At 30.1% G+C, this 16,491-nt stretch overlaps 3 protein-coding genes and 1 long non-coding RNA gene across 10 annotated transcripts in view; 2 read left to right on the top strand and 2 right to left on the bottom strand.

Moving 5' to 3' along the window:
- The window catches only part of LOC126735105 (dynein axonemal heavy chain 10), a 47,679-nt gene extending 43,845 nt beyond the window's left edge, over window positions 1-3,834 (bottom strand). Inside the window, exons 1-7 of the mRNA XM_050439013.1 lie at window positions 3,435-3,834; window positions 2,525-2,671; window positions 2,273-2,464; window positions 2,022-2,099; window positions 1,901-1,962; window positions 396-626; window positions 54-334 (exon numbers count right to left, since the gene is read on the bottom strand). Of these exons, the coding sequence (XP_050294970.1) occupies window positions 54-334; window positions 396-626; window positions 1,901-1,962; window positions 2,022-2,099; window positions 2,273-2,464; window positions 2,525-2,671; window positions 3,435-3,681 (1,238 nt within the window). The 5' untranslated portion in view covers window positions 3,682-3,834. The remainder of the gene's footprint in view (window positions 1-53; window positions 335-395; window positions 627-1,900; window positions 1,963-2,021; window positions 2,100-2,272; window positions 2,465-2,524; window positions 2,672-3,434) is intronic.
- Window positions 3,225-3,804, top strand: LOC126735113 (uncharacterized). Its single transcript, XR_007660324.1, has 2 exons — window positions 3,225-3,385; window positions 3,444-3,804. It is a non-coding gene; the product is annotated as an uncharacterized LOC126735113 (long non-coding RNA).
- A 2,134-nt stretch (window positions 3,835-5,968) lies between the features above and the next one.
- Window positions 5,969-7,173, bottom strand: LOC126735111 (omega-amidase NIT2). The gene has a single exon (XM_050439040.1). It carries the CDS (start codon window positions 7,007-7,009, stop codon window positions 6,161-6,163), a length of 849 nt encoding a protein of 282 aa, XP_050294997.1. The 5' UTR covers window positions 7,010-7,173; the 3' UTR covers window positions 5,969-6,160.
- A 5,806-nt stretch (window positions 7,174-12,979) lies between these two features.
- The window catches only part of LOC126735107 (protein daughterless), a 104,487-nt gene continuing 100,975 nt past the window's right edge, over window positions 12,980-16,491 (top strand). For all 7 annotated transcript variants that reach the window (XM_050439025.1, XM_050439029.1, XM_050439026.1 and 4 more), the window contains exon 1: window positions 12,980-13,099. In XM_050439025.1, the coding sequence (XP_050294982.1) occupies window positions 13,015-13,099 (85 nt within the window). In that variant the 5' untranslated portion in view covers window positions 12,980-13,014. The remainder of the gene's footprint in view (window positions 13,100-16,491) is intronic.

Raw genomic sequence — 16,491 nt, 5'->3', positions numbered from 1 at the left:
TTTTTTCGACTAATATAACTATCAAAATAAACAAAAGACAAAAGATATCTTACCAGTGAAGCATATTACCAAATCCTGCAACTTCATTTAAAAGTTCATCTTTTAATGGTGTATTAGACTTTGCACCCTCGTCTGAAAGAAAATGGTTACTTCCGCCAGTCCCTGCTACCACAGAAAACTGCTCCATTTGTTTCTTGGCATCGCTAACCACTTTCATGGACATACGCCGGTAATCACCAGATTCATTGCGTTTAGTTTTGGCCAATATGGTGTCCGATAAATTCTTCTTAAGTGATGGCTCGGTAAATGTTGTTTTAAACAGGGGCAAAAAAAGCTAAGAAATAATAATTAGGTAGTTAATAGAATATGAATTTCGAACCTTCTATGAAGTTTACCATTTGTGTTAAAAACGAAACACTCTGAATAAAATTGCCTCCGACTGAACCAACAATGATGTATGAAGGCATCTCGATATTTGCGTCATTCATGCTTTCAAAGTTTGGGATGCCCACTTCGGTGCGCCGAAAAAAATAAACGAATCTATTGTCTGTGTTTGATACTCCCTCGGTGATCCAATTAAAGGCCCCTGTGAGGGTGTAGTCTACTACAAGCTCCTGGATAATTTTCTAAGATATAATAAATAGATCTTGATAATAAATCATTTTTGAATTGATTGAATAGATAGTAAATAAATTAAGGAAAAGTACAGTTATAGATGCGAGAGTAGAACGCGATATGAATAAAAACATTAGGGATTCTACTTCAAAACTTGGATTGGCTTATTATAAGGTAAATATATCAGTAGTCTGTTGTGGGTCTTAATATTTATTTTGGTCTGTTTGTTAAATATTGAAAAATATGTGTACTAGGCCGTAAATGTTTTAGTAGAAAACGAAAGCTGACTTGATCCTCTAAAACTTTGATTAACATATTTTTTGCTCAATCCTAAATTTTTTGAGACAGATCCTGAAGATGTCAAATTTTTCAAAATAATTCTTTTAAGGTTTCTTGCCAACTTTTGCTACATAAAATTTAAACCATACAGCGAGGAAGTCTCTTTAACCATATACATATGTTCTTTATGAAGTGATTTTCTGGACGCAGACAGAAATTGTGATAAAAATGGTTATACAATTAAAATTTCTTCTTCGCATGTCAGATGAAAAGAGTGAGAAAACCAAATTTGTACAAAAATGAATATTTTGCAAAAAATATCTACTTTCAGGTACAGACATCGCTGATTTAAACTTTAAAAAATCTTCTATATAAGAGAATTTCTATTAGGTGTACTAAATTTTACAAAAAAATCTAAAAAGTTCAAGTTATAACAAAAAAAAATTTCGTTCCTTAAAAATGTATCACTCTATATCTTAAAAGTTAAGAGGTCTAATATATCTAGGACCTAAAATGCACATTTCTAAGTATTCACCGCCATAAAGATTAGCATTTTGTTCTGAAACACCCTGTATAAAGTTTTAAATTTTATTAGATTGTTTAATACTAAGCTGGATTTTATGGATTAAAATACCGCTTTTTCGAAGTGAATTTATGAATACGCTGTATATCGAATTGTTATGCATTTTTTGAAAAAAAAAACTCAATTGAAAGTTATAAGTCCGCTAACGAATCAAAATCTTGCAATTTGAGTTTAAAAATATTCAAGAGACTGTGTGGAGAAATATATTAAGACTTATTATATTCAATTACAAAACTGTAGAAGTCTGTTGTAGGTATGTAAGGGTTTGAAATGGCAAAAAGTATAATAGAGAATTTTGTTAGCTTTGATAAAGTTCTAAAAACCACTTTCAAAGTGTTCGAAAATCATCCGGTACACTCCAAAAAACTTTTTTAACTTTTCATATAAAAATATTAGTTAACTGGCCTAAAGTTTAAAACTTACGGGAACGTAAATAATTTCGTCTTCTTCAACTTCTTCTTCAGTTACAGGCTTCTCTTCTGGCTCTAAAAACACAGTTTAATAGATAATGGCTATCTCACATGATCTTATCATCCAATCTTACCATCCAAAACTTTCTTCTTTTTACCTTTCTGACCTTTTTCCTTTTTACCTTTTTTCTTCTTCTTTTTTTCTTTGCCTCCTGTTTGGAAAATTATAATTTATATACGTTTTTATGTTCTTAAGAGTTCTATATAACGTAGTAACTAATGATTTAACATTTAATATTCTATTTATTATTGCCCTAAATCGGAAAAAAACCGAAACTGAAAAGCATGTGCAAAAATTACTTTTTTCCATGGAAGCTATAAATACCTGTATCTTCCATATCAGATACTTCGACATCGGTAACCTCAGCTGAAGGCAAAGTCGAGGCTTCTGTTTCGGTAACAGGCAAGTCATCTTCAGGTTTGTTAGGGTCATTCCCTGGTGACTCTTCGTGAGGTTGGTCAGGTTGTTGTTCAGTCCTTCCCTCGGGGTTTTCTGTGTCAGCTGGCTCTCCTTTACCTAAAAATATAGCGAAAATTAAAAAAAAAATAGTATGTTTTAATTTTAACTATTGAATACCCGCAGTATTTTCAACATCAGATATAGGTGATAGAGCAGGGGAGTGCTTTCCTTTCTTTCCTTTTTTGTGTTTTTCTTTGCCGCCTTTTTTCTTTTTGGGTTTTTCTACTACTTCTGGTACTACTTCATGGGGAACCTCTTTCTTCACTAAAATTATATTACGGTTTTTAGATTGAAATTATCCTTTTTTTAATTTATTAATTTTACAGGAAAACCCATTTTACAAATCAAATATTTCCAACTATACATATTAGTATGCGAACTTATTTTACGAACAATATTTAGTTTTAAAGATTTGTTATATAAGTGAATGTAAGAAACTAAATTGTTTATAAAAAGATGTGATATTTACTGCTCAGGAGGAAATGCCCGCCCGAAATATATAAGAATTCAAAGTTGTCAGTATTTTAGTGAAATGTTTTTTCCAGAAAATTAACCAAAGAATGTCTATTGTTTTATTTTGCTATGTTTGTTCCAAATATATGTTTATTTATTGCAAATGAATAAATAAACATATATTTGGAATTGAAGAAATTTGCTTTTTGTATTGAAGAAATTCTCAAAGGTCATTTTAAATGACGTATTATTATTTATTACGTATTATTTACCTATTATTATATTATCTCATTATTAATTGTATACTTGAGTTTTAAATTTCTTTCATACTGAAACAAATAGAAGAAATTGAATCGTATGCGCATTTAAAACAATTGCTGATCTAGAAATGTCATAGCAACCATTTTATTTTGTATTTTCGACACAACCTAATAAGTATCTTTTAATTTTTAAACATACATAGAACTAGAACTTTTTAACTGACACTTGCAACAGCTGAAGAAACTTTACAAGAACAGCTTTCAGGTAAATGTTTTACAAAATAATACTTGCAAATGTTAAACGTTTTACTTACCAATTTCAGGAACCAGGATCTCCTTCTCGACCAGTTTTTCAAAAGAGGTCCTCTGCACGTAGAAGAGCCTCATGTTGTTTACCGTGTCGAGCTCCTGGTCGAGTAGGTCGTCTTCTAAGTAGGAAGACAATTTGTCTTCCAACTCGTCCGCGCTGGCCATCATGTCCTCGAAGTAATGGCCAGACGCGAGGCCGAAGACCCGCGTGACGGTGTTTTTGACCCACTCCCTCCGAAAGTCGGTCCCCATTTTCACTTTTTGTAATTTTCCAAATTAAAATGCCCGAATGAACAGATTAAAAAAGACCGTATAAAAAAAGTTATGAGTTGTTTTTGTGGTTTTTGCAAAAAAAATAAAAATATTTTCGATATGTTTACGTATTTGAATGGGGGTTGATACGGAAACGAATCGAGTCGCTATGGAGATGTTTGTTGAGATAGCAGGTGTAAAATATTAAAAGTAGGCTATTTAATGTCTTTGTAACAAACCATTTATAAAAAGGTAGATCATATTGTTAGACAGGTATGATACCTTTATTATACAGGGTGATATTGGCCATGAGCTCCCTATATTTTTGAGATTATTTTTCAAATTTTAATTTAAACGTTATTTTTACCATTTTAAATTTCATTTGTTTCCTGAAAGTCGTGAGAGTTAATTTGAACAAAAACTATTTATAAAATCCAAATTATAATAAGATTATAAAAGCATGATGAAGATGCGGTTTTATAGGTCCTCATTAGCATCTCAACATTTGCGGATCAGTAATTACATCAAATATTTATTTAATAAAAAAGCTGATTAGACTGATATAATATTCCTTCATTAAAAGGTATTGTACACCAGTTATGCTATATTGTGCTCTTGTGACTTTGAACAGGGGCTTTTTCCATATATTGACCTCCCCTCTACAGGGATTAAGTCAAAATTTAGAAAAAAAAATTATACAAAACTTTTTACTTAAAATTTTTGAATCCAATATCAAATTTTTTTTCCCTAAATTGTCAAATTTTGACAGATGGTTAGTTTTTTCTGATGAAACATGCTGTATATGACTTCATAGTTGAAAACAGAGGAGTTTTCTGATTTGAAATATATATATGGTTTAACCATTTTTAATTAAACTGTTTTCGAAATATCGGGTTCCAAAAAAATTAAATATTAAAGGTCTTAGTAGATGGTGCATTGTGCATTGTTATTGTTTGACATCTACTAGGAAACAAATAATTCTATTTTAAATTATATTACCCAAAATCATAGACAATCTATAATTAATATGATACAAAAAATTGAACAATATTATATAAATTGTATTAATAATGGTGGTGGTCATGTACAGCAGTTATAATTATTTGGATTTAATTTAAATTTAAACAATTATTTAAATAATGTATTTTTTTCAAAAAAAAAACCAAATCTTGTTTAATAGGTATTAAATCTTAAAGTTTTATTATTTCTACTTAATTCATTTAACTTACAAAACGGAAAAATGATAAAGTCTTCTGAATCATATGTTGTTTTCTAAAAAACTGAAATCAGAAAATTTGACTCTTTTTAACTGATGTCATATATAGAATGTTCCATAAGAAAAAACTAACCAATTGTCAAAATTTGACATTTCTAAAAGAAAAAAAAAATTTGACATTGGATTCAAAAATTTTTAAGTCAAACCCCAAAAGTTTTGTATGATTTTTTTTTTTACTTTTCACCTAACTCCTGTAGAGGGGCGGTCAATCTACGGGAAAAGACTCTGTACATATGGACTTAGTATTTATCCTTGTTATTCCCAATATTATAGAATAGTATTGAAAAAAAAATTACAATTTTGCAACCCCTAGAGATATGATAGAAAAAAATGGCCCTGTGAATTTAATCAGTTATTATAACATAACAGTGATTTACTATTGTGTCAAATCTTTATGGTTTTACTTATTAATTATTTTTTTTTATTTTGAAAGTAAAAAAAATTTTTAAAATTTTGTTGTTTTTAAAAAGAAAACAAATTTTAATTTAAAGTTCAATGATAGAATATCATTCTCCTCCACCAATAATCTATTTTGCAGTTGCTTTTATCATCAAAGGTGCTGCTGGCAAAGCCATTCAGTGATCTCTTTGACAAATAAACTTCCAAATAGAATATTGGTTGAGGATAATTGAATAAAACTTTGAGTACTTATTTACAATAAAAATGACTCTAAGCTTATCAAAGAAAAATAGGTTTGTTACTAATACCACAGATCTAAGAACACAAATAAAAGTTTAAACATAAAAAAACATAATAAAACTTTTTAGTAGATTGATCATAATTTTACAAATATTTTAAGTTCTGTGATAATAAACACTGCATATTACTATTCTACTAATTTTCAAATGTTGGCTCAAATTTTAAATAAGGACTTTTATATGCTTTTCTAAAATCTGGTAAATCAATTAACCAAGTTTAGGCAATAAATAAAATATGTATGAATTATGCTGCCATTATGGGTAGGTTATGCATCTTGTGTCTGTAGGTAGTGAAAATATAAAATTGAGTATATCCAATAAAAAAAATGATAATATATTCAAAAACACCCTATAAGGTTAACAGTAATTAAAATTTATTTATTTTAAAAATTATTCATACCTAAAGCAATATTGCTTTATATGTTGTCCCTAAATAGCAATAACTAAATACCTTTAAAACACCAAATTTTAGCCTAAAACATTAACAAGAACCTGAATAGTTGACTCATTTAATTCCCATCTTTATAGTGTCATAAATATCAGTCCTCCTCTGATAAAATATTGGTATTTGCTGCCTTACTTTATCACATTCAGTTAAATCTATATCCGCTTGAATGATATCTTCACCTTCTTTAGCCTGACTCAGAACTTTGCCCCAAGGATCAGTAATTTGTGAGTGCCCCCAAGCAATATAGCCCTTTTCTCCCCTTGCTGGACTTATAGCAAACACATATACTTGGTTATCAATTGCCCTTGACCTTTGCAACAACTCAAAGTGTAATGGTCCTGTGGTTGTATTGAATGCAGCTGGGTAAATAAGAATTTCTACTCCCTGTAGCCTGTATAACTTTGCAAGTTCTTCAAATCTCAGATCATAGCAGATGCCAAGTCCTACTTTAACACCATATACCTCAAAGATAGCTAACTGATTCCCAGCCGAAAGCACATCGGATTCCTTGAAAGTAATTCCTCCAGGTATATCTATATCAAACAAGTGCATTTTACGGTATTTGGCAACAAGTTTTCCTTCAGGATTCCACACTGTGCATGTATTGTAGTATTTGTTATTATCAACCTCTGGAAAAGTTCCACCAATAAGATAAATGTTGTTGTCTTTAGCAGCTTTTGATAACATCTCACATGTTGGTCCATTGGGAATGTTTTCTGCATATTCATTAAAGAATTGGGTGCCATAAGGAGAGTTAAAACATTCAGGTAAACATATGATATTTGCTCGCAATGTTTTTGCTGCTTTAGTAATAAGTTTTTCTGCATTTTCCAGATTTTCTGTGCGACTTTTGCTGACCCGAGACTGGATAAGGGCTGCACGAAGTGTTCTCATGATTGAGTTCATTGAGACTTAAATAAAATAATGCTCATGTAGAAGATAAAAATTATCTGAATTATATTATTTGTCAACGATTATATTTATAATACATATAATTTATTTTTAAAATGATTTGTTTTCAAATTTGGTAAACTTGTTGATTTGTGATGTGTCAAAAGTCATTCATGTTGACGTTGGCAGTTCAATTTGTTTTTTGGTGCACGTCAATTTTTGAGTAGGATTCTGGATCCACCACCGGTTGCTTAGATCTCGTAAATCTTAAAGAAAAATTAAATTACTTTATTTGTTAACGTAATGTATCAAATTTCAAGTACCTACATAGTTAACAGTAATCTTAAGTACTAGTAACTATAATACTAATAAGCCATACTTGGATAAGTTTAATTTAAAAAGTGGGGCTTAGGTATTATCCCTAAATACTTGCCCTAGCTGAAGACTTCAGAAGAATCTTTTAAAAATCTATTAACTTTAGAAGGTATTCTGTTAATCGGATTATTTAGTAAACAGATTGTTCTGCAGAAGAGAATTTAGAGAAGCGCCTGACGACGTATTGTATAAGTAGATATGCAGATTGTATAAGAAGTAAGATTCAGGTTCGATGTCATATAAGAGCATATTTAGCAAACCTGATAAACTTGAGCTGAACTATTTAAGCCTCTCAATTTGGATCAGAAAATGAGGTGACCAAATTATGTTGAAGAATTTAGGTAAATATTTCAGATTAAAATCTAGATTAATATACGTTTTCTTTAATGCTGACACAAAGTCTTTGCAAGATCTTTTGATAAATCCAACCAGCTTATTAAAAGTCCAACAAAACACCCAAATTCTTGACTGAGTTACTAATTCAAGGGAATACGCTGCATAATATTTTGACAAGGAGATGAGACTCTCTTTATAAACTTAGAACATTGAATACACATTTATGGCATTCAATGTTCTAAGCTTAATAACAATGGTTCTAGGTAGGAGCCCTGAAGGACCGCTAAATTCTCCAAAGTGGGTTGAACAAAAAACCGCCAATCTTAACACGTTGCTCTCTATCGATCAGATAACATTGTGTGAGGGTGCATTCTCATTGTCCTAGCTCTTGAGAAGACTCTTAATAAGGAAAAAGAAAGATAATCAAAGGTCTTAATCGAGAAAATCTAAACCTCTTATAATAAGAATCCTCTGACAATTGTACTTAACAATGTAAACTTAGAAAAGCATTTGCTTGAGGTCGTGCGGAAAAAACAAATCATTGACTTATTTTTCATGTCATACCTACATATGTATACTAGTAGTTTAAAGTTTATGTATTAGTAGTTTTGAAGAGTCCTTACATAAAAAAACTGAACTCATGCTGTCATCACCTTAACACTAAAAAGTGAAAAAAAAACTCTGCTAAAAATTTTAAAGGTCATTCTAGTAAAGTGATTTAAGGGAGCAATTAAAGCTGAGGACTTTAAATTACAAATTAATTTTTCAATTCAAAATTTGTATGTTTAGTTTCAGCAGGCATTTCGTGTCAGTTTTTTCTTTCTCTTAGAAATCATGATATTGTACAACACAATTTATTTTATGCTGAATGTGTTGATGAATGATTTCCATGAATATATATACACATATCACACCTTTCGTTACGAGTTTTGATGTTCGGTCTCTGTTAACTTCTATACACTTAGCTACCCGTTTATCGGAAGACTGCCTGATATTAAACAATATGTTGTCTCGAAATAATTTGGCTGCATTTTTTTTTTGGCTGCGTTTCGGTCCCATATCTCCTCCCGAGTATTAATTGTGTCTTGATAAATAACTGATTTCATGTACCCCCATATGGCAAAGTTGAGGGGGTTAAAATCAGGGCTTCGAGACGATTAAGGCATTTGCCTCTCAAGACCGATCCAGCGGTTAGGATAAACTTAATCCTGATATTCCCTGACAGGTTCGGAAAAGTGAGTAGAAGCTAGTAGAATGTTCCGGCATAAAAATCAACTTTGTTGGTCGCCAAAAATAATTACCAATAATAGCACACCAAATATTTATTGTGTTTTTGAAAGTTTTAAAATTAAGATGCTTTCTATTTGGAAACATATTCATATCGGAGTGATCTTCGTGCGCTAAAATTTTCTTGGGCCGACATTTTTTTAAGGGCTTTAATGGCTCTAATTGAGCACCAAACTTTGGCAGAAATAATATTTGATATCACCATAACGCCGTCTTACAGTAATTTATTTCTATCAAAAACTACTATAAAATTATTGAAAAATTTACGTTTATCCAAAAGTCACGGTTTCAATAATGCAGGATATGGCGCTTTCTTATTTTTTTTTATATGGGTTAGGTTCGACTAGTACTGCTTAGCTCTGTAAGTATTTTCGAATAATTAACCCCTCGATAAAGAAAAACTGAATTTCCCTACAAAAAATGCAAATACAAATTTTTGATTTAGGCCGCATTTAAAATTAAAAATTCAATGATCTCGATAACGGCTGCTCTGAACGACTCGACAAAGATATAACTTTTTAAAGTAATATTATTTGAAAAGCTAAGATTCCTATAAAGAACTCATATACACTGAAGCACAAAAAAGTTGTACAGGTGTTTGTCACCTCGAAGTGTCGCTGACAGTGCCCTTCTAGGATGTACACAAAAATTGCAAATTGAATACGAATTTATCGCCGCCGAAAACCCCGTACTACCAAATTTTGTGCTGAGATGCTACCTTTTGAAAAACTTATTAAAAAATTATGACAATAAAATGTAAACTTTAACACCCTGTATCTTGGTTATTATCGTTCTTCGGAATAAAAGAATTTGATCAAATCATAATATTTTTGAGCGAAGAATATGCCGTTGCTCTGTGTCGACTAAATTATGGGACACCCTGTATCCATAATTAACACATATATTTCATGATTAGTTTTATTCACTTGGAGAAATTATGGATGTTTGTATAGGGGCTCGTAAATTTTTAGATCCGGGACTCGTTTTTCTCTCAGCGGCCCTGTTTTAGCCTAATCTAATGAAGGATCTGTTTGTGCCTCAGTATTCTGTGACCTTATCAAGGCCTTTGATTGCATCTCTTATGATATTTAAATTAACTTTATATCATTTTCATGACAACAGCATCAAATAGGAAAAATTTTAGCACCACTACAAGGAGGAAAAAAGGATCTAACCTGTCTTACTTTGTTAGATTATAGTAAAGCCTTTGACACTATAGATCACAACTTGTTACTTTCCAAATTACATTATTTTGGTGTTTCGAGTTATAATAGCATTAAATTATTTCAAAGTTACCATTTTGATCGATTTTGTTGTATAGTTATTAAAAATGAAAACAGTATTCTAAAATCAAAGTTTAACAAAATAGAAAAAGGCGTTCCTCAAGGTTTAATTCTATCACTATTACTTTTTTCAATTTATGTTGCTGACATGAACAAATCACTAAAACACTCTGAAATTCTTCAGTATGTAGATGACTCTCAACATAATTTACCATTAAACATTAATAATATTCGACAAGCAGAATTAAATATAAATACTGATTTAAATAATAATGCTCTATATGCACAAGAACACATTTTAAAAATGAATCCCTCTGAATCTCAAGTAATGATATATCATTTAAATTATCAGATTAAAGAGCTCGTCAAAGACAATTTTAATGTTAAAATTGGAAATGTTTTTATACCAATTACTGATGAGGTAAAAAATTTAGGAATGTTTATGGATTGCGAACTAAGATTTGAATGTCATGTCAATAATAAATTAAAATTGGCATATCTTAGTTTAAAAAATATTTTACATTTAAAAAAATATCTTTCCTTAAAAACTAAATATTTACTTTGCGAGTTCCTTGTAATCTCTCTCATTGATTATGGAGATGCTGTTTATATAGTATTATTAGTATTATTATTATTAGTATTATAGTAACTCGATTTCTGGTGTACTTTGTAGAAAAATTCAAAAGTTGTACACACAGAATTTATGCGATTTGCTTACTCTATACCTTAGAGACATAACATATCACCGTATCTAAAAGACAACCAAATTCTCAATATGCCAAACAAGCGAAAATATCATATGTATCTTTTTATGTTCAAGGTTATCAAACTTCAAAAACCACCTTACATTTTTAAAAATTTTATTCCATTTGTTCATAATCACAATACTAGGAACACACATCTATTTAAACTTCCGGGTCACCGAACAGCAAATTTTTAGAAGTCTTTTCTATACCATAATGCCACAACGTTATGGAATACTAAAAATATGTCAGAATTTTGAAAAATATATAAAAGAGTTTTTCCTCGAATCACAAAAACACGCAAAAGTTTTTGAAATGAAAATATACACGTTTTTAAAATGCTATAATATATACGTAGAAGAACCTCTGTGTTCCTGAAGGCCCTCCCGGATGTCGCGGATCAGTCCTCCCGTGTCTGTCGGGGTATCACCGAGCCAGTTTCGACCTTTTGCGCACTATATATGTGACTTTTTATTTTGTTTCTTTTTCTTTATGAATACAATTTTTTTACCAGATATTTTTTTAGACTTTCGTTCGTTCTGTTAAGTTTCTAAGTTTATTAAATGTTAAGTATTAGTATTAGTTCCTGAACCCTTAATATCCTTAATTTTTCTGACTAATTTACAATACAATGAGTCCAGTGTAAAATTTACACTTTTTGCCCGAGACACCATCTCAGCCTCTGCACGTTCTGCAGTGGAAGCTGTGGCTACCTTTGAGAGGCTGTAGCACAGTCTAACATTGAAATCTATATACTTTGGCTGTAGGAGAGAACCAAGCTTTGATTTGCACAAAACAAGCATAATGGTAATCAAAAACAAAATAAGCATAATGGTACTTACAGTTAGGGATTTAATTAAAATCAACACAGAAAATATTGTTTGTACTTTTTGATGAGTTTACTTTGATCCATGACATCAATTTAAGAGAGATTTGATACATTTTTTAATAGAAAATGCATTTTATAATTATAAATAATTTATTGAGGGACATAGGTATATAAATTACTATTTTATTTTTATATATAGATTGTAAAAATTTGGTTGTGAAATATTTAGGTCCTTAATTGTTCTTTTTTCAACTTTTTATTTGAATGTATTATTATCTTAATTAAAAAAAAATATATATGTTTTGTATTTTATATTTTATGACTTGTGAAAACTAATTGATCTATTGTCACTAATAAAAATGAATTTGAAATTGAATTTAAATTTACATACCTTAATAATATTTATAATAAGTTTCACTTTTGTCTAGGAAACGGTACAACTGACATTTTACTAAGCCAATTCAGCGTTTTTATTTAACTTTGTAAATTTGTGATACACATAATGAGTAATAAGAAAAATTAATAATTGAAATGTATGTACTGCCTTGATAGTGTTGATATTTTATTAAAATACTCCCATTCAAAAATTATAGCCTCATTTGCATTTTCATGAAGATATGAAAAAGGTGCAAATGTCGTAAATCTGCATGAAATTAATAAATAATATGAATAATTTACTATTAATAAATAAATATTAATTAATTTCTAAACCAATGGGAAACCACCGAAACTTAGCAACCCAATAGCAACTCTACCTTTCAACAAACTTATTGATCTTATTATCTTGCGTCAAAGACCAGTGCACTCTAGCTTTGAAATTAGTAGTTCTCATTGCGGCCAGTACAGGTTTCTTTCCTATTGTTTTTTATGATGTAAAATACCATCGGCAGATGTCGCTAGCTTACCTTTAATATAAATAAACAAATAATGCCAATTAATAAATACATTCTACAAAATTTACTTCTATATTGACATATACTTACTAAATACCATCTTATCTTTCATACGTAACTCAACAAATACTTAATCATTAAAAAAATGGCCAAAACGTAATTTGTCGAATGTAAAAGTTAAATGGAGCGCCATATTTTGACAGGTAACAAGCGATTGGTTGTCGAAGTGGTTGTGTTTCGCTTGTCAAGTTGTCAGTAGTGTCTAGTGCCCAAAATGGCTGCCAGCGATGATGAGCCTATGCAACATTTATACGAAGTTTTCACGACTTGTTTTAATAAAATAGCAAACAAAGCACCAGGTATGTAAAGTGCAATTTCTATATTTTAAGGGCAAAGTGAAATTTCCGCGAAAAATCGACCCGGGGCGCGAAAAATGATGGGCCAAACTTGGCTCGATCAACAACACGCTTGTGTCCAAAAACATTTTAAATTGTCCGTTTTTCAGGACAAAAATCGTTTATTTGTGGCCAGAATTGTGTTTATATGTGTTATTTAGCGAATACAGTGCCTATTTCGTGCCAGATTGTTAAATTCTCGAGGCTAATTACCTCTGGAACTTGAGAAGAGATCTGTTGTATGTATCATGTATCTCCCTTGTGTCACCTTATATCTCAAAGACATGTCTTTATTCTCTGAAAAATACATTACAAATTCTAAAAGGTTCTCAAGTGAATATCCTCTAGTTAAATTTAAAGGATTTTTGTAAAATTTTCAGGAAAAAATCCTTTGTGTTTGTAAATATAAAGGTCTGCAGTGGTTTTTGTTATTGTTTATAGAATGTCAAAATAGTTGTGATAAGGAGGTTTTTAAATTTTATAATAGCTTTCATGGTGACTGTAATAAAAATGATGGGGGCAGCCAAAATGTTTTCTGTATTTCAATTAAAAGTGTAATTTGTTTGATAAATATTTAATTTGGGTTAATTGGCTTTATTAGGAGAGTTTTTATTAAGAAACATTTTTTATAAACTGGAAGCACAAGTAGACAAATTGCTACAATAATAATCTATTTTGTGATGTTTATTCTTTTGTGTTTTTCTATATTTTGAATATTTTATGTTTAAATTAGTTACCTGTGAAAACTTACATTAGTAAGGCAATTTTTAACAATGGAAATGATTATTCTTTTTTTTTTATTTGCTAATATAGAGGTAAAAGTTTAAATAGCTTCAAAAATATTAAATACATTTTAATGGGGCCAATCAGTTTTAGTGATTTTCTAATTTTTAAGCATTGTGGCTTTGCAGGCCTTTGATGCTTATTATAAACAAATGTGTGATTGAATATTTTTGCTTCCTTCGTAGTTAATACTGTGATAAATATGTCAATTTAAATTAAAAAATTCTGATGGCAATTCAATATTAAAATTTGGTTTTTCGAAGCTTTTCTTTTTCTATCACATTAATAACCTATACCTTATTCAAAGATTTTTAATACTTAAATGACATGTCTTATTACTATTATGAACTTGATAATAATATTCTTTAGTAATTAAGTTCTGTTTATGAAAAATGCCTATATCTTCAAATACAAAATGAAACCTACAAACATTTTAATGCTTTGTAACAATAAAGCATACTTTGATTTTACTGATTCAAATTATGCTTTGCTTCCAGACTGAGTGAGTTATATTATTAGTTAACATTAAATGGACACAATTTAAACCATGGAAATCATTGAACATTTTAACAACTATTAGATTTTTTAAACTATATTTATAGGCAAAATATAAACAACCAACAAAAAAGATCTTTATTCTATACATATTAAATGACCCAATTTATGGTATAGAGATACCATAAATGTCCTTGTCAATCTAAACTAGTAATGAGAATTAGTGAGACTAAGTTATTCTAAAGGTCATTTAAACCATATCATATCATGATGCTTATTGAACTATGAACTATATTCTCCCTCTGTTTTTTGTATCACTGCCTTGAAGAGAACAAAGCTTTTTTGCAAATACCTAGTATCTGTTTTGATTCATAACCTACTGTAACCTAAGTAATTCACATCTTTAATGCCTAATAGTCTTTATCCTAGTCTTGGTGTGATAATTGCATTCTTCTTAAAGATGTATGCTTGCTAAATTCCCGGTTAGGGTGCCAATCACTCTCCTTGTGGTCTTATTTCTCCTTAGTTATTTTTTAAGAAAATGTTTCTTATAGATTATTTTTATGTCATGTCAAAGTGTAAATTGTGCATGTTCATAAAATCATTTTTTTTAAATGTGCTCTCATTCAACCATAGTACATTATCTAAAAACTTCAAATCCTCCTGATTTTTCAAACATTTTGCAGCAAGGCCTTGTAGTTTTGCACCCCTAGTGATTTCATTTACTACCGATTTAGTTATCTCGGTTAGCCTTTCGATTGGTGATGCCGAAGTAATCAGATTAATTTCAATTTATTTTAAAACTTGGTCAGCTCAATCATTATTGGGTCTTCCCTTTCTAATGCAAGCATGAGGGATCAATCTTGCCTTTGGAATATGCTAGGTGAATATTGATAACATACCAGAATCATCATTTTCATATATTAAAACATATTAAACAGAGCGTATTAAAACAGTAAATCTGTGATTTCATTGACTTAATTTTATTCTTTTTTATTTAGCTCTTATGGTTTTTTATAGAATAATTCAATACTCATACTCATATATTACCAAAATTAAATTGTTACTGTATGTACCATAATAACTATAATACTAAGAGTTCTGTTACCTGTCATCCTTACTGTTAGCAGTAAAATGTTGTATATTTTTACACTAAGGTAGTGAAATGACCTAAGGTTTACGTTGGTAGTACTATTGGAAATCTGTAAGTTTCCTTCAACATTAAACCTGGTAGAGTAAGTATGACTAACATGTACACCTATTTCAGGGTTTTCATATATAAAAAAACAAACACTTAAAATATATAAAGATTGAATTGCCAGTATTCTTTCATTGTATATTAGGTAGGTTGGAAACACTTTATCCTTTCAAAAAATGATTTTAAGAATGTAATTTTGGATTGTCTTTAAAGGTTTTAATGCATTTTCATAAGAACTTCCCTGTTATAGCATATCTCAGTAAAGACTCTACAAGAACTTTGTAAACATATATCAAAAGTTGTTTGTTTAGAATTTCCCTAATCTCATAAAATTTCAGAATTAATTTTCTAATGTTATTAGTTAATCATAACACATGTTGTTTCCACTTGAGGCTCTGGTCGATGATTACTCCTAAATATTTAATAAATTGTACATCCCTTATTTCATTCTCAAATCCATTTACCTGGATGCTATTAAAATTAGGATGATTGGCATTTGTTAGCGAGAAAGCTATGTTGGTTTTGTCAATATTTAATGTATGTAAGTTTGAAAGAGTCTAGCCAATTTTTGATTAATCTTAAACCTAAAGATGTTGTTTCACACACCTCTTCCCAAGTTTCACCCACAAAAATTGCCACAGTATTATCAGCGTAAGAAACCACCATACCATTTTCAAGTAAGATATCTGTTAATGAATTTATATAGACTAAGAAAAATAATGGCCCAAAAATGGTACCCTGTGGTATTCCTATCAGCATCTCTGAGGGATCACTATAGATATCATTAAATTTAGTCATCTGTTTTCGTCCTGCCAGATAACTCTTAAACACTTCTGACACAACCCCTCTGACACCATAAATATTTAGGACGTTAAGAAGG

The sequence above is a fragment of the Anthonomus grandis genome, chromosome 4, assembly GCF_022605725.1.
Source record: "Anthonomus grandis grandis chromosome 4, icAntGran1.3, whole genome shotgun sequence".
Classification (NCBI taxonomy): domain Eukaryota; kingdom Metazoa; phylum Arthropoda; class Insecta; order Coleoptera; family Curculionidae; genus Anthonomus; species Anthonomus grandis.
This window is presented reverse-complemented; position numbering and strand designations above follow the sequence as displayed.